The following is an 18381-nucleotide window of genomic DNA, read 5'->3' as shown; positions in this document are numbered from 1 at the left end:
AGAGGAGGTCATGGTTAAAGATGTTATCAACTGCAGGACTAAATTTGTGGTCTATGGCATAATCTGTGTGTGTGGATTGGCATATATAGAGAGTACAATCGTGGAATTAAGGCTCAGGATCAGAGATCACATCAATACGTTGGAGAAAGAGGATATTGGGTTCCCATTAGATATGCGCTGGAAAGAACATCATCAAATGGACAATAAAGCAGGGATCAGATGCATTGGATTAGGAACTCTACCCAGTGACCCAAGAGTGTGAGACAGACAAAAAAGAGCTTTGAAGATTAGAGGCAAGAATGACTTGTAAATATAGAACAGTCCAAAATGGTTTGAATTCTGACCATTAGAGGAGTGTTTTCTTTAACTTGTACAGGTAGACTGTTTGAAACAGCAAATTTCTTTAAGCTCTATTCTTGATTTGTCTAGAATTAGGATCATGTGTTCTGTGCAAAAATGATTCTTCAGTATAGATTCATTATTCATTCATTATTTGAAATGGGTTTGTATGACATGGAAGACATGCATATGTTGAAACATGAATAATTGTTTATATTTGAAATTGACTTGATGAACAACGTCCTTTATCAATGGCCTGATTAATTGTATCTATTCAGGCCACTATTACACAGGTAGTTGCCTATTCAGGTGTCCACCAACATCGTGGTCCTTCGTAATGTGGCTTTTAGTTCCTGGTTATAACCAGAAGCCTCAGGACAATGGCCACGAAAAGTACAGTCAGAGGGTGTTTTGTTTGTCACAAAATTGTATCCAGAGCGTGGTAGGCACTTTAGTAAGATGGAATATGGTATTTAGGATTCAGCAGGGTCATTAAATTGCATCCAGGTAATGTGTGAGTTTGCAGCCTGATGCATGTGATGACATTAGTCTTTGATCAAATGCTAGCCATCTGAGGATCAGCCTTTATAATTTTGGATGTGAAAAATCAGGAATGCGTAATGGAGATAGAAAGTGAGTGAAACGGCAGACGCGTGAGGTGGAAAGTGAACCCTTTCTGGTTCATTCACCCTTGAAGCTCCTTAGTGCTCGCACATTTTCCCTATGTCTCAGACTGTTAAGGAAGGTATAGTGGATGTTAAGAAATCCCATTAATGATTTGGGATTAGCATTAGGGATTTGGCAATGCAGAAAGAATGACGTGGGACGTGAACGTCCAACGCCATGGCAACTATATAAACTCTCCAAAACAAGATGGCACTCTCACGCAATGCAGAAATCTGCCTGTTAAGAATGTGATCATTCGTGTTGGGCTAATAGGAGCCGGATATAGGTAAGGAGGTATTGCAACGTCCAATTATCTGATTAGTTTGTTCAATTGTGTTTTTTTGATCCATCAGTGGGAGGGATTTGTCTATAAGTTATTGTAAGTATTTTCTCGATATTGCATCGTATACTGTTTCTGTAAGTTGTAATCATAGGGGTCTATCTGTGTTTACGACAGTTCGTGTCACAGGAGAAGGTGTGACACGCTCGGCTCTGCATGCCATATCGTAGTATTAATGTTATGCTGGTTTTGCAGCATTTATTCTTGTACCTTTATAAGCGCTGGGTGATTATTGTATGTGCACTCCTACTGAACTGGCTATTTCTTTGAATGGTATCCAGTGAAAATCTTGTCAAGGGAAATCACACCGGGGGTGACATTTCCCCGAATATGAACCCTCAATAAACTCAAACACTTTCCCCAAATATTCTAGGATTAGAATATATAATCGTAAATGACACCCCTCCTAGAATATTTGGGGAAGTATTTTAGGGTTTAGGAAAAGAAATGTGCCTCCCTGCTGACTTTTTTCAGGAGACATATTCACATGGAACTCTTTGAATAATGTTTAGAATTCAACCTCTTTTGGGGTCCTTTGGTGTATTGATAGGTCTAGCTCAGAGGCCATGTGGTCACTCACATGTGCTGTTTAGACTATTAAGTAGTACACACCTTCAAGTACAGGCTCAGATGCCATGTGATCACTCATCTGTGCTGTTTAGACTATTGACTAGTACACACCTGCAAGAGCAGGCTCAGAGGCCCTGTGATTACTCACCTGTGCTTTTTAGACTATTGAGTAGTACACACCTGCAAGGGCAGGCTCAGAGGCCATGTGATCACTCACATGTGCTGTTTAGACTATTAAGTAGTACACACCTGCAAGGGCAGGCTCAGAGGCCATGTGATCACTCGCCTGTGCTGTTTAGACTATTAAGTAGTACACACCGGAAGGGCAGGCTCAGAGGCCATGTGATCACTCGCCTGTGCTGTTTAGACTATTAAGTAGTGCACACCTGCAAGGGCAGGCTCAGAGGTCATGTGATCACTCGCCCGTGATGTTTACACTATTTATTATGTGATCACTCATCTGTGCTGTTTAGACTATTAAGCAGTACACACCTGCAAGGGCAGGCTCAGAGGCCATGTGATCACTCGCCTGTGCTGTTTAGACTATTAAGTAGTACACACCGGCAAGGGCAGGCTCAGAGGCCATGTGATCACTCGCCTGTGCTGTTTAGACTATTAAGTAGTGCACACCTGCAAGGCAGGCTCAGAGGCCATGTGATCACTCGCCCGTGATGTTTACACTATTTATTATGTGATCACTCATCTGTGCTGTTTAGACTATTAAGCAGTACACACCTGCAAGGGCAGGCTCAGAGGCAATGTGATCACTCACCTGTGCTGTTTAGGCTTTTGAGTAGTACACACCTGCAAGGGCAGGCTCAGAGGCCATGCGATCACTCACCTGTGCTGTTTAGGCTTTTGAGTAGTACACACCTGCAAGGGCAGGCTCAGAGGCCATGCGATCACTCGCCTGTGCTGTTTAGGCTATTGAGTAGCACACACCTGCAAGGGCAGGCTCAGAGGCCATGCGATCACTCACTTGTGCTGTTTAGACTATTGAGTAGTACACACCTGCAAAGACAGGCTCAGAGGGCATGTGATCACTCACCTGTGCTGTTTAGACTATTGAGTAGTACACACCTGCAAGGACAGACTCAGAGGCTATGTGATCACTCACCTGTGCTGTTAAGACTATTGAGTAGTACACACATGCAAGGGCAGGCTCAAAGGCAATGTGATCACTCACCTGTGCTGTTTAGACTATTGAGTCTCACACACCTGCAAGGGCAGGCTCAGAGGCCATGTGATCACTCACCTGTGCTGTTTAGACTATTGAGTAGCACACACCGGCAAGGACAGGCTCAGAGGGCATGTGATCACTCACCTGTGCTGTTTAGACTATTGAGTAGTACACACCTGCAAGGACAGACTCAGAGGCTATGTGATCACTCACCTGTGCTGTTAAGACTATTGAGTAGTACACACATGCAAGGGCAGGCTCAAAGGCAATGTGATCACTCACCTGTGCTGTTTAGACTATTGAGTATCACACACCTGCAAGGGCAGGCTCAGAGGCCATGTGATCACTCACCTGTGCTGTCTAGACTATTGAGTAGTACACACCTGCAAGGGCAGGCTCAGAGGCCATGTGATCACTCACCTGTGCTGTTCAGACTATTGAGTAGTACACACATGCAAGGGCAGGCTCAGAGGCAATGTGATCACTCACCTGTGCTGTTTGCAAACTCTCCTTCTGCACAGGGCACACAGTAATAGCAGCAGGTGGGCTTGCCTTCTATGGGGGCTTTGCGGAACCCAGGGAGGCAGCTCTCAGAGCAGGCGGAGCGGGGGATCTGAGGAGAAAGAAAGAAAGAAAGAATGAAGGCGACATATTAGAGCTGAGAGACCCATCACATGTGGGAAAGCAGGCATTTCATGAAAGAAAGAAGGGGGACAGGTCTGATGACAAGTGTCACTGTAGCTCTCTAGCCACGGATGGGCAGGTCACATGACAAGGCAGCTAAAAAAGCCCTACTTAGGGACCACAAATAGCCAAAGCATCTTCCCCGGGTTCTGATGCACAGTCATGAGTTCCCTCATTACAAAGAGACGCCTACAGTCCCAGCTGCCCATGTCTTTAGAAAAAGAGGGCCCGCTTAATCAATGATCATAGTTTAATATCTCAGATTTGGCAAAGAGGCATACATCTTTGTGTGAAAGAAATAGTTATGGACTACTGGTAAACACTGGTAATCTGTGTTCTTGAGTCCATCTTTGAGAGCTCCATGCCTCGTTAAGTGGTGGGGTACCTATGGGTGCCATGTACCACTATCAGCTAAGCAACGCTGCCTCATGGGACGGTGTGGGTGGGTCCCCCACTATCCCCAGTTAGTTAGCAGGTGCTCATCACAGTAAACCAGAAATGTGCCACTGTCTCTTTAAATGAATACTCTACCACTGTTAAGTGCTTTCAGCCTGTAAGACCCCATTGGTGCAATGGGACTCAAGAGAGGCTCCTCAATGAGTTGCTGAAAACCCCTCCCTCTGAGAGACAGCCTATAGAGTAACAGTAGGAGGACCACAGAGAGGCAGGGGCTGTCCAATTTATAAGGGGTACGGGGGTGTCTTAACAGTCACTAGACAAACAAGAAATTAGTTTACCAAACATTTTGCTGAGTATCCAAACAACCAAATCACATGCACAAGCCACTTCTCCCTGGAATGGCTACACCATTAGGAAATGCATGTGTGGTGAAGCCATCCTAGTGTTAGTTCTGCAACTATCAAGGGGGGGTGGACCAATCTGGCCCCCACATTATTGCAACAAATTGTGAGACTGCAAACTATATTTCAGGGGGTGTGCACTGTGTTACTTCAAAATTGCTCTGCACACAAACAAAGCAAAACACTAAGAATAGACACAAAATGAGATAACATAGATACGAAAAGAAAACACAGAAGTCGGTCTCAATGACAATAGAAACATTTATTCATGCATAGCAGTGTGCATGATAAAACAGTGCTAGCAAAACAAACAAATGTGCAACCCTTTTGGCATGGGTAACTACTGCAACATTCTATGCAAGCAGCCTAATTACCAATGCTAACAACAAAGTGTGGCTAATAGCAACATGTGGCAAGCGTCAGCATTTCTTTCTCTGTCATCACACACATCAGCACTCTCTCTAATGAGACAATCCCTGCCTGATGAATCTCCCCTTCAATCAGTGTGTCATACCTCTCTCCCAGTGTGTGCTAATTCCCCACGTGTCTTAACAAACAGTCTAATCAGTAGGCCTCGCTCCCAACAATACTTCCCTGTTCAAGCGAACAGTCTTCCCCACTGCGTCCCATCTCAAATGTGTCCAATCTCATCTAGACAGTTTTCAGCAAGCCTCGAACAAGGCCTCTTTCTGTCTCCTCGTGCATCAAGCCTCTGCCAAGCTGATCTCGATCTCCCAGTCTGCTTACAAACTCTGCTCTGAATCTGCTCTCCCAAAATAATCCGAAGCTGCATCCCAATTCGCTCCCCAATGCTCTAATGGCTGCAAAACCTCACCCCTGGTTGTAGTGTTAAATGACGTACATACCTCTCTATGGTAACATGTCTAAACTCATAGCTGAGCATTCTCTCTGCGAGCATTTTCTAAAAGCAGGCAGTGCCAATAAGTCTAGTGGCATAGGCTAATGTTCTAGTCACTGTGACATTTCAAACAGGATGTAACCGCATTCAGAACTGCACATCGTGTCTGCGCACATGGCCTTCTCTCTCTTGTGAAATTCCTACCATCCTCCCATTCTCAGCTTCAGCTTTCTCTACTGCAAACTGTTCAAAGCCACTCCATTCCCCACCTTTTTGCTGTCTGCGAACAAGGCCTGATAAGCTTCCTTCTTATTTGCTTCTACTAGGGCAAAAGCAACCTCTTATCTGTTGACATTATTCAAACTCAGTTTACCATAAACAACTCTTCTGTGGAAACAAACAGCTTCCAGTGTGTCTGTGTCACAGAATGGCACAGGCCTCATGCTTTCTCTAGTGCCTAGCTCCGAGCATGTCTCTTCAAGCACTACATAAAGTGGATCAATGTGCATTCTAAGTGCATACATATGTGGGTCTAATGCAAACATGGCAATAACATATCTAAGCAAGCCCTTCATATGACCATTTCTCTAGCAAATGCATACAAAATGTGGCTTTCAATGCGTCATAACAATGTGGATATAATGGATATATCTATCTGAAATTTGGATCTGTAAGTCTGAAATGAGCTCATGACAACTCATTGACAGTCCAGCGTATATTCTAGATCAACACTAGCAATAGCCACAAAGCTCTGCTAGAGCAGGCCTATGCCGTGCATGTGGTGCAGTTTAGGCATCCTAACAATAGCCACAAATCTCTGCTGGAGCAGGCCTATGCCGTGCATGCATTGCAGTTTAGGCATCCTAGAAATAGCCATGGAGCTCTAAAGGAGCAGGCCTATTGCTATGTCATGCATTTGGTGTGGGAAAGCCATCCTAGCAATAGCCATAAAGCTCTGCTGGTGCAGGCCTATGGCGTGCATGTGTGGTTAAGTCATCCTATCAAGAGCCACAAAACTCCCCTGGGGCAGGCCTATGCTGTGCATTCAGTGCACTGAAGCCATCCTAGCAATAGCCACGAAACTCTGTTGAAGCAGGGCTATGCCGTGCACACAGTGCAGTTAAGCCATCCTAGCAATAGCCACTGAGCTCTGTTGGAGCAGGCCTATGCTGTGCATGCAGTGCAGTTAAGCCATCCTAGCAATAGCCACAAAGCTCTGCTAGAGCAGGCCTATGGCGTGCATGTGTGGTTAAGTCATCCTATCAAGAGCCACAAAACTCCCCTGGGGCAGGCCTATGCTGTGCATTCGGTGCACTGAAGCCATCCTAGCAATAGCCACGAAACTCTGTTGAAGCAGGGCTATGCCGTGCATACAGTGCAGTTAAGCCATCCTAGCAATAGCCACAAAGCTCTGCTAGAGCAGGCCTATGCCGTGCATGTGGTGCAGTTTAGGCATCCTAACAATAGCCACAAATCTCTGCTGGAGCAGGCCTATGCCGTGCATGCATTGCAGTTTAGGCATCCTAGAAATAGCCATGGAGCTCTAAAGGAGCAGGCCTATTGCTATGCCATGCATTTGGTGTGGGAAAGCCATCCTAGCAATAGCCATAAAGCTCTGCTGGTGCAGGCCTATGGCGTGCATGTGTGGTTAAGTCATCCTATCAAGAGCCACAAAACTCCCCTGGGGCAGGCCTATGCTGTGCATTCGGTGCACTGAAGCCATCCTAGCAATAGCCACGAAACTCTGTTGAAGCAGGGCTATGCCGTGCATACAGTGCAGTTAAGCCATCCTAGCAATAGCCACAAAGCTCTGCTAGAGCAGGCCTATGCCGTGCATGTGGTGCAGTTTAGGCATCCTAACAATAGCCACAAATCTCTGCTGGAGCAGGCCTATGCCGTGCATGCATTGCAGTTTAGGCATCCTAGAAATAGCCATGGAGCTCTAAAGGAGCAGGCCTATTGCTATGCCATGCATTTGGTGTGGGAAAGCCATCCTAGCAATAGCCATAAAGCTCTGCTGGTGCAGGCCTATGGCGTGCATGTGTGGTTAAGTCATCCTATCAAGAGCCACAAAACTCCCCTGGGGCAGGCCTATGCTGTGCATTCGGTGCACTGAAGCCATCCTAGCAATAGCCACGAAACTCTGTTGAAGCAGGGCTATGCCGTGCATACAGTGCAGTTAAGCCATCCTAGCAATAGCCACAAAGCTCTGCTAGAGCAGGCCTATGCCGTGCATGTGGTGCAGTTTAGGCATCCTAACAATAGCCACAAATCTCTGCTGGAGCAGGCCTATGCCGTGCATGCATTGCAGTTTAGGCATCCTAGAAATAGCCATGGAGCTCTAAAGGAGCAGGCCTATTGCTATGCCATGCATTTGGTGTGGGAAAGCCATCCTAGCAATAGCCATAAAGCTCTGCTGGTGCAGGCCTATGGCGTGCATGTGTGGTTAAGTCATCCTATCAAGAGCCACAAAACTCCCCTGGGGCAGGCCTATGCTGTGCATTCGGTGCACTGAAGCCATCCTAGCAATAGCCACGAAACTCTGTTGAAGCAGGGCTATGCCGTGCATACAGTGCAGTTAAGCCATCCTAGCAATAGCCACAAAGCTCTGCTAGAGCAGGCCTATGCCGTGCATGTGGTGCAGTTTAGGCATCCTAACAATAGCCACAAATCTCTGCTGGAGCAGGCCTATGCCGTGCATGCATTGCAGTTTAGGCATCCTAGAAATAGCCATGGAGCTCTAAAGGAGCAGGCCTATTGCTATGCCATGCATTTGGTGTGGGAAAGCCATCCTAGCAATAGCCATAAAGCTCTGCTGGTGCAGGCCTATGGCGTGCATGTGTGGTTAAGTCATCCTATCAAGAGCCACAAAACTCCCCTGGGGCAGGCCTATGCTGTGCATTCGGTGCACTGAAGCCATCCTAGCAATAGCCACGAAACTCTGTTGAAGCAGGGCTATGCCGTGCACACAGTGCAGTTAAGCCATCCTAGCAATAGCCACTGAGCTCTGTTGGAGCAGGCCTATGCTGTGCATGCAGTGCAGTTAAGTCATCCTAGCAATAGCCATGCAGCTCTTCTCGAGCAGGCCTATGCCGGGTATGTGTGGTTAAGGTGGTCAGATAGCACAGAGAGTAGAGTGCTCGCTTTGACATCCGTGCAGAGCCTGCCATCACAGGTTCAAATCCTGGAAGGGCAAAACTCTGCCTTTTATCCTTCAGAGGTCTATAAATGAGCACCACACACCATGGGTAATAATAAGCTGCGCTCAGATACCGGAGGGGTTGTAGCGCTATATAAACGCCAAATTATTACTATTATTATCATTGCTAAGCCATCCTAGCAAGAGGCAAGAAGCTCTGCTGGAGATGCTTATGCCGTGTATGTGTGGTTAAGCCATCCTAGAAAGAGCCACAAAGCTCTGCTGGCACAGACCTATGATGTGTATGCAGTGTAGTTAAGGCACCTTAGCAATAGCCACTAAGCTCTGCTGGAGCAGGCCTATGCCGTGCATGCAGTACAGTTAAGCCATCCTAGCAATAGCCACGAAGCTCTGTTGGAGCAGGCCTATGCCGTGAATGCAGCAACGTTAAGCCATCCTAGCAATAGCCACGAAGCTCTGTTGGAGTAGTCCTATGCCGTGCATGCAGAACAGTTAAGCCATCCTGGCCACGAGGCCAACTATGCTGATGATACACAGGTGACCGTCAAACTAGTGGGCTTGCACACTGAGGATGCAACAAAACTGAATACCATCTATAGAGCGATCCACACATGGGTGGCGTCTAACTTCCTGGTTTTAAAGGCCCAAAAAAACTGAGCTTCTCATTGTTGCAACAACAGCAAAACGAAAATCCCTGCCAACCGAATATAGTCAGTTCCTGCTCATGGGTACCTTGGTCCCAGCAGCTGAGAGGGTAAAAACCCTTGGCCTTGTTCTGGAGTCCGACTTGTCCATGACACATCAGGTTGCATGTGGGCTGATCACAAAGCTTCTCTGGCTCATTCGCCCTTTTCTCATGCAAGAGAACCTAGCCACCCTGGCATCTGTTCTCATCAATACGCGCTTAGATTATTGCAATAGCCTACTTAATTGCTGTGCCCACTACTCCATAGCAGCGCTGCAGGTCTCTCAGAATTGGGCAGTGAAGGCTGTTTCAGGGGTCTCCAGGCATGCGCATGTTACGGCAGTTAGGCCCAGCCTACACTGGCTCCCGGTAAAGTAGAGAATAAGACACAAGGTTCTGACCTGTACACATAAATGCGTCATGAATACGGCACACCGTTACCTGGGAACCCGTCTTCAACTTCAGACCTCTGCCCTTCCTCTCAGGCCACCATATCACAAGAGGCTGGTTAAACCTAGATTTCAACTGGTGAAAGCTGGTGGCCGCAGCTTTAACGTACAAGGCCCCGATCGCTGGAATATGCTCCCACCTGAGCTCAAAGCCGTGGATAACACAGCCAAGTTCAAAAAGGAGGTGAAGACTCTCCTGTTAAATCTTGTGCCCGATTAGGGAATTGTGCCATTCAGGATTTTGTCCACAGTTCTGCCATGGATTCCCCCCTCTCACTTCCATAATGCTATTTGTCTCGGTTGTCTGTCAGTGTTTGTTTTCCATTAGTGAGCCCTGAGGCCCTCGGGCGTGTGGTGCGAAGATATAAGGATTGTTAATAAATAAATAAATAAATAAATAAATCATAGCAATAGCCATGAAACTATGCGGCCTATACCATCCATGTGTGCTTAAGCCATCCTAGCAAGAGCCACGAAGATCTGATGGAGCAGGATTATGCTGTGCATGTGGTGCAGTTAAGCCATTCTAGCAATAGCCACAAAGCTCTGCTAGAGCAGGCCTATGCTGTGCATGTGGTGCAGTTAAGCCAACCTAGCAATAGCCACACAGCTCTGCTAAAGCAGGCCTATGCTATGCATGCAGTGCAGTTAAGCCAACCTAGCAATAGCCACACAGCTCTGCTAAAGCAGGCCTATGCTGTGCATGCGGTGCAGTTAAGCCATCCTAGCAATAGCCACACAGCTCTGCGAGAGCAGGCCTATGCAGTGCATGCGGTGCAGGTAAGCCAACCTAGCAATAGCCACACAGCTCTGCTAAAGCAGGCCTATGCTGTGCATGGGGTGCAGTTAAGCCAACCTAGCAATAGCCACACAGCTCTGCGAGAGCAGGCCTATGCTGTGCATGCGGTGCAGTTAAGCCATCCTAGCAATAGCCACACAGCTCTGCGAGAGCAGGCCTATGCTGTGCATGCGGTGCAGGTAAGCCATCATAGCAATAGCCACAAAGCTCTGCTAGAGCAGGCCTATTCTGTGCATTTGCAGGACAGCCTTCAAAGATGGTAGGTGCTCTATATGTACCTCAATAGGCGTTGCCAAGAGAGGAGGGGGGGGCACTTTGAGCAGCAAGAAAGGTGGAAATAATTACACCCTGTCTAATACTGTTACACGCTTTATCATAGAGAACACCTTAATCGAATTAAGCACAGGTCGTTCCTTGTAAATGCGGCTGGCCACTGTTAAGTCAGATATCCTATTTTCAGGGATTCTAGGGCCACATATTGGGGCCGCTCAAACTTTTGCTTTGTTCTTTTGACTTCTTTTTGGTGGGCAGAGGGAGTTCTCCTGGACTTCCCCTGACATTATAACCCTTTATACCTAAATGAAGATGTATGTATAAACCTAACAAATTCAATAGGAAAACTTTGTTAAAGGGATATTACGGTTACAAGTAAAATCAAAAAAATCCAGAAAATCGCCAGTTATGGTAAGCTAAGCAACCATAACTCATGCCACCACTGTGCACTGCTAAGACTAACACCCATGACATCAAAGATGACATCACACATGTCATTGATGACATCACTGATGACATCACACATTAAATACATTTTGATGAAAAGCCCCTACAAGGGGTTGAGATTATAATGTTGGTAAAGAAATGTCAGGAGTGATCGGGAGACCTATCATGAATACTTTATCTATTAAAGTATGTACTCATCTAAACAACATTGTTTTAGAGTGTTGTGTGATTTAACCATAACGTCCCTTTAACAACGTTTTTTCACTGAATTTGTTAGGTTTTTATCAGTGCAACTTAACCATAACATCCCTTTAACAAAGTTGTTTCACTGAATTTGATAGTGTTTTATTAGTGCAACTTTACCTTAACGTCCCTTTCACAAAGTTTTTTCACTGAATTGCATGGGTTTTTACCAGGATACCCTTAATTTTCTACATGACCCCTTACATCATATTGAGCCCCCTGGCCTCAGCATGATATCCACAGAGTCCGTGGACTGGGCGACTGTCCGCAAGCATTATTATATCTTGCAACAAAGAAAGTACAACAGATATATGTAGCACATTCAACAATTAAATATGTACACACATTCTGTACTTATGAAACCAGAAGTGCAATTTCGCAGGTTGCACAACATAATGGAATGGACCAAGCACACAAGTGAACTGTGCATCTAACAGTATTACCTCAGTGCAACCTTGCATACATACTCAGAAGCAACTGCATGCTACTCTGAATAAACCCTTACAAAAAGTAATAAGTGCACTAAATTTCCTGCTTCTAAAATTAGAGTTTGTTGTATGCACATGACTTGTAAGAAATAGCAGTATTGTTTTCTTTAAACAGAAATGGCAAGCACCCTCGAGTGGTTAGAAGAAAATGATCCCCCATGATGAAATGAGTGAAGGAAATACCTCTGATACAGAATAAAAAGTGATGTAAATTGTTTCACATGTCACCAAAACTTGTTTTACTTTTTAACAGTACATAGTGCAAATGAAGAAAGTGGCTCAGAATTTCCACTAAATGACCAAGAAGATGGGCACAGACTGCCCCTAATTCAAAATGCAGCAAATTAACTTTTGGATCTGTCGGCAAAAATTGATGAATTAAACAATAATTTTGTACAGTTAATGACATTTGTTAAAAGTCATATTAACGACAAAATTCAATACCACGGCCCTACTTGTACCTGTGACCCTTCTCCCTGTCCCAGCCAATCATCCCCACCAAATTCCTTCAATCAAAGAGGCTACGATGAAACCTCAATCCCTTCCTCCCCTCATGAACAGTCTGTAGAAAACCCCAACCCCCCCATGTCCCACATTCATGTTTCCCATTCTGCTTCCCCTTCCCTTTCCTAATTGAGTGTATTTCTGTGTCCTAATAAATATGTATGTTTGTACTGTGGGTGTGTGTGTTTTTTAAAAAGCCCCATTTGGAGGCCTCAGACATCACGACTGTCCGGGCTGTCCACAACAAAAATGGTGGTGCCCCCGCAAGGTGCGCCTGCCTGGAGATGTCCTCAAAGTCATGGTGCACTTTTATAAAGTTCTGGGGCCCCACCCATGTCCTGTGGACACCTGTGCACATGCGCATTTGATATCCTGTGGCCCCAAACACTGTGCCTGTCTGGAGATGTCTGAAAAGTCGTGACGCACTTTAAATTAGTTCAGGGGCCCCAGCGTTTTCCTACGGACACCTGGGTGCATGCGCATCTGATATCCTGTGCCCCCAACACCACCACCGTCATCTGGAGGGCCTGAAGAGGGAAACAGGCTGGAAAATACAGAAGGGGATCAAGAGAACGAAGAGGATGAGGTAGTGGAACTCCCTGTCACCAACTCCTAGCATGAATCTTGGGTTTGCAGGCTTTTTACCACCGTTGGGGGCGAACCTAAGGCACATGCAGACAAGGTTCGATGCACTGAGTGCAAAGTTGTACTCAGTCATGAAAAACCGGGTCTGTATAGCTGCAGGACCACCTCCCTGCAGCAACACCTAAGGTTGAATGCATGGGGAGACGTTTGAAGGGTCGTACCTTTCGAAGGGCTGAGCAGGTTGACATCTACTGTCACATGATAGACTGCACTGATAGACTTGAAGACTCAGATTGATGAGCTGAGGGATCAAGGGAAAACAGCATTATTGCTGCTACTTGATCTCTCAGCTGCATTTGATCTAGTCGACCACAAGGTCCTTTGCAGACATCTAGTCATAGCAGCCCACTTTTCCACAGACGCTGTCAAGTGGATTGAATCATTTTTGAATGACAGAACGAGCGGAGTATTCTCACCCACTGCAGCTGCAGACCCTACACCGATTACGTGTGGAGTCCCCCAGGGTTCCTGTGTGTCTCCCACTCTATACAATATATTTACCAAGCCATTGTTCGATGATCTGGACCTTCTGGGTGTCACCTACACTAACTATGCAGACGACACTCAGATTCTCCTCCCTCTTTCTGGGGATCATGGCAGGGACCTGGCGTTGGTAAATAGAATTTATCTCATCATTCAGGCATGGATGGCAAGCCACGGCTTATGCCTGAATGATGACAAGACAGAGTTGTTAATCCTCGGTTCTCCCTCCAACATCTCCAAATTAGGACATGAATATACCTCCTTCATCATTGACGGCAATACTACCATTGTCTCCAAGGAGGTGAAAACATTGGGCTTCTACCTCGACGCAACTATGTCCTTTACCAAGCAACTAAATTCCCTGGCGTCCACTACAGCCTACACATGTAAGCTGATTAGAGCAGGTAGGCCCTTCCTCTCTAAAGATAATTGCCTTATACTGGCCAGAGCTTTAATCCTATCAGGACTTGACTATTGTAACGCCCTTTACAGTAGTGCCAACAAAACGATCATTCAAAAACTCCAAACGTTACAAAATAACGCCATCAGAGCTGCACTAGGCATTAACAAAAGAGTGCACATCTCTGCCATCAGACGTCACCACAAATGGCTGTCTACCCACAATAAAATTCATCTGAAAATGGCCTCCCTGACGTACAAAGCACTACATAACGCTGCACCAAGCTACCTAATTGACAACATTTCTAGAAGAACCTCCTTTAGACCGTCTAGAACCATCAACACGAACTGTCTGGTAGTACCCAGATTCAAATTCTCCAGGATCGGCGGCAACAGCTTCCCTGTTAAGGCCGCCAAACTTTGGAACTCCTTACCACACCAGTTGAGAGCCGACATACCTTATCCTCTCTTTAGAAAAAACCTCATTACTCACCTCAACCTGACTGAAAATGAGTTCCCCTCTGTAACTGGGAGACACTAGCGCGTCTTGCTGTTAGATTGTATACTTGCTAATTGTGCATACCTATAGCTACTAAGATGTAAATAACTGCCTTCCTCGTATTGTAAGCCTGTATATTTTATTACTTCCTGTGTAATGTTACTGGCCATTTATTGTCTGTATTATATGCAACACTTGTAAGCTTCGCATATCCTTTATGCGCCCTGCTACTCCTGGGTCTGGTGCGCTTTATAAATGTAATAAACCAACAAACAAACAAACATCCTCACCATCTGCTCATGCCACCACAAGAGACACTCCTGTGGGTCAGAGAATCCCTGCGGAAGCCTCGCAGGCCATACATGACACAGTCAACCCTTACCTTTCGAGGGTGACAGTGCTCTGTATGCACTGTGACACACTGCTCTGTAGGGGGAGCAGTTTCAAAGTGCTTTCGATGCTGCGGTCCTGGAGCACGAGAAACACTGTCCCCTACCTAGTTAAGGCCCACTCAACATCTTTCTCTCTCCACCTGCCCCTTTGTCCCTGTGGTTGGTGCCCTTTCCCCACCCTCCCTTGCCTTCCCTCCCCTCCCTTGTGTGTCCTGTGAAAAAAAGCCAAAAAAAGTATAAAACAAAAACATTAAAAAAAGGTTCTTTTCAGAACCACCTTTCACAGTTCAAAAATAGAAATACTAAAAACTGGTGCAGGCCCCTATGCTGCCTGCAAAGTCCATGGACAGCATGGTCGTCTGCGGACATCTAAAAAAAGGAAGGCTGGGTGGCATCAAAAGTATTGCACTATTTTGCATGAGAAAGTGTTGGCTCTAAAAAGAGTATTTTTTGTATTTTTGTTTTTGGAAAGTTTTTTTCAAGTTTTAAGGCAAACTAAACAACATTCTACTGAACTAAACTTCTTCGTGCAACTTGCACAACAATAGGCATTTTGTTTTCCCCATCCTTCCATGCATTTTCCCACCTATTGGAAAATGCTTTGTATACTTACAAAAAGTGCTTTAAAGCATTTTGAGTATTGTGCAGAAAATGTTAATTGACAGCATCACTGGGATGTACTCCATCTCTGCAAAACATATTAGTACTACGAAATGTAATGTTTTTATTATCAAAAGACTGTCAGTCTCCAATGAGTTACTGTAAATAAAGCAAAGAGCCACCAGTCACGAGTCGAACATTAACAAGAGTTTATTTGCTTCAAGCGGTCTCAGGTTCAACTATGTCTGCGGACAGTCATAGAGAAATTGAGCAATTTACATTGCTACCGGTTAGCCTCAAATACATTTCCGGTCTGCCTCGGTCGTTGCATTACAGATAGTTTATGACACTCGTAACGTATGCATTTTCCCAAAAATACATGTGTGCTCAATCTACGCCATGTCCGTAAAAATTTACTGTCCCAGAGCAACATGGTTCACCCTGTCCACAGCGCAAGGAGATATTCTTCACATATCTTATCTATTTTTGTCTTTGAACAAAATGTTGCTCCGCTTTTCGGCTCGGTAGTTCACTTAACTCTTCCTTCCTGGAATGTACATTGCATATTATGTTTTCTCTAATCATTGGTCACGCAATTAGCTTCATAGGTCAGGAGCCAGGAAGGCACATATATTACCACTTATCTTTGCTTGTGCCTGCCTGTTCAAGGCTCGAAGCTGACAAAGACTTAGAACTAAACATTCCTTGCAGAGACACGTTTCCCAGCCCTTCAGGCTGCAAGCATTTTATACATGGAAATGAAAACTCATCAGAATGGGCAAAGAAACAAAATGGAGTCAGGGAAGTGAGCTTAAATGTGAGGGCTTAGACTAACATAGAATGGATGCCTTTTCACAAGACGACATGCCAACATCTCTCAAAAATGCTCAAACAGCCTTGGTGCCGTTGCACCTCGCTTTCTACGTTTGCGGACCAAATGAACTGGAGTGCAGCCACATCTTTCTCTGGGCAATGCAAGAAAGAATTAGTCAGGAGTTTGGGAATATGTCCATCATTTCCCCAAATGTCTCCTTCATTGCAAATTTCAGTAACATTCCAGTTACATGGCCTAAACTCTTCCCTCCACAACTCTTCCCTTTCAAATTTCGCCAGTCACACCACGTAACAAAGCCTCCACTCCCTCAAATCCAAGATTGGCAGAAATGCCACTTATCTCTGCATACCTAGGCAGATTACTTATGAAACAATCCCCACTATCCACACACTGAGTGTCTCAATCTATCCACCCACAGCAATCTTCACTACAGACAGCAATGAACAAAATTAATAGCCTCTCTTCTTATAAAGCACAATGTGAATGAAAACACTTGGCACATTACAAATGCCATATCATACCATTTCATGCCCCCCTTCCATGCCAGGCATCCTGAAAACTCCCAGATGTGGCTCGCCCTGTCCGTGGACTACAGCGGTGTCTGCGGTGTCTGAGGACACCGTAACACACTGCAGCCCTTATTCCCTTTCCACTTCACTCTTTGCAGTACTTCCTCGTTTGCTACTGTTAAGCAGTCACACACCCATCCACCAATCACATCCAAAAACGCATCATCTAACTCTGTCATCTCAGTTCAACAATTCAGATGTACTGTTGAGCACTCAGAGTACAGGTCTCCTATTATTCCAAAGCACCTGCATCAGAAAGTACTATAGAAATAGCCAAGATTTTGATTTGCAGATTCAAGCACATCTGCATCTATCAACACAAAGTACAGGTATGCATATATTTTGTAAAGTACATTTCCAACTCTGTTACAAATGCATGTAAACAGGGTTCCTGCCATTTACCCTGCATTACCTATTCAATAATCATGCTCTCGTTTGTCCCATCTCTTCACATCAAATGGCACTCACTAACAATGCTCTGTACTTGCAAACGTTTGCTTTAATGAAGATTTTACTAACACTTTCAAAACACATAATTGCAATTTCAGCAGCACTCTCTGTGTCTATTTTGTGAAAGAAAGGAAAACCACATTTGACACATTTCCACAGAATGTTTAAGTGACAGATCCTGTCTGAAACTTCAACATATTACCAAGACATGCATGCTTACCCAATATCACCCATTCTAATGTACAAACTGTTATTTTCTTCTTTCATTCTGTCACTTCTAAAACCACTTCTCCCATTTACAAAGCTGCACTAACACTCCCACAATGCATACTCAAAACGAAAACTGCATGTATGTTACTAAAGCATGGCATGTACATGGAATGAAAATTGGCAAAATCCAATGCATTTAAAACTATTCATTTCAACACCATTGCAAGTAAAACAAATAAATGCATGTATACACCATTGCAAGTAAAACAAATAAATGCATGTATACATTTACAGCAGTGCTGTGTGTAATTTGTTAGAGAAAAATGAAACAAAATGGAAATGATTTCTCCAACATATTGCAATAACACTCAGTGTGTGAAATGTTATTACCTTTGCCACACATGCATACTTGCTACCTAATTGTCTCTTTCCTAATCTGTGTATGCTTCTTGGCTTCTCTATTTTTCTCTGCATACTGGGACTTGCAGTACACCATTTCTAATACAAATAGTGGAACAAACATACCCACACTTTCAAAACTCCAGCCCGTAGGGCATACTTATCACAGGAACACCGGCCCCATTACCAATGCTGCCGGCGCTCCCATGTCACCATTCCCATACAGTGCTATGCAACTGCACAGAAATAGAGACTAACATTTTCCACCTGACCTGTAATGTCCAAGTGACACTGGGAAGCCAGCTGCCAAACAATTATTAGGAATCTGATGGCAACCCCTCTGCAGCAACAGCAGTGTTACAACCATACTCGTAATCATGTCCAATGTTACTTTCTGTTCTTCCCAACAACTCC

General features: G+C 45.1%; 1 protein-coding gene across 1 annotated transcript in view; it reads right to left on the bottom strand.

Annotated features, from left to right (window-relative positions):
• Nucleotides 1-18381, bottom strand: part of LOC138510645 (vomeronasal type-2 receptor 26-like) — a 219785-nt gene that overhangs the window by 39757 nt on the left and 161647 nt on the right. The window contains exon 3 of the mRNA XM_069626433.1: nucleotides 3585-3708. Within this exon, the coding sequence (XP_069482534.1) occupies nucleotides 3585-3708 (124 nt within the window). The remainder of the gene's footprint in view (nucleotides 1-3584; nucleotides 3709-18381) is intronic.

The sequence above is a fragment of the Ambystoma mexicanum genome, chromosome 6p (assembly GCF_040938575.1).
Source record: "Ambystoma mexicanum isolate Mex_15411 chromosome 6p, UKY_AmexF1_1, whole genome shotgun sequence".
In the NCBI taxonomy this organism is placed as follows: domain Eukaryota; kingdom Metazoa; phylum Chordata; class Amphibia; order Caudata; family Ambystomatidae; genus Ambystoma; species Ambystoma mexicanum.
This window is presented reverse-complemented; position numbering and strand designations above follow the sequence as displayed.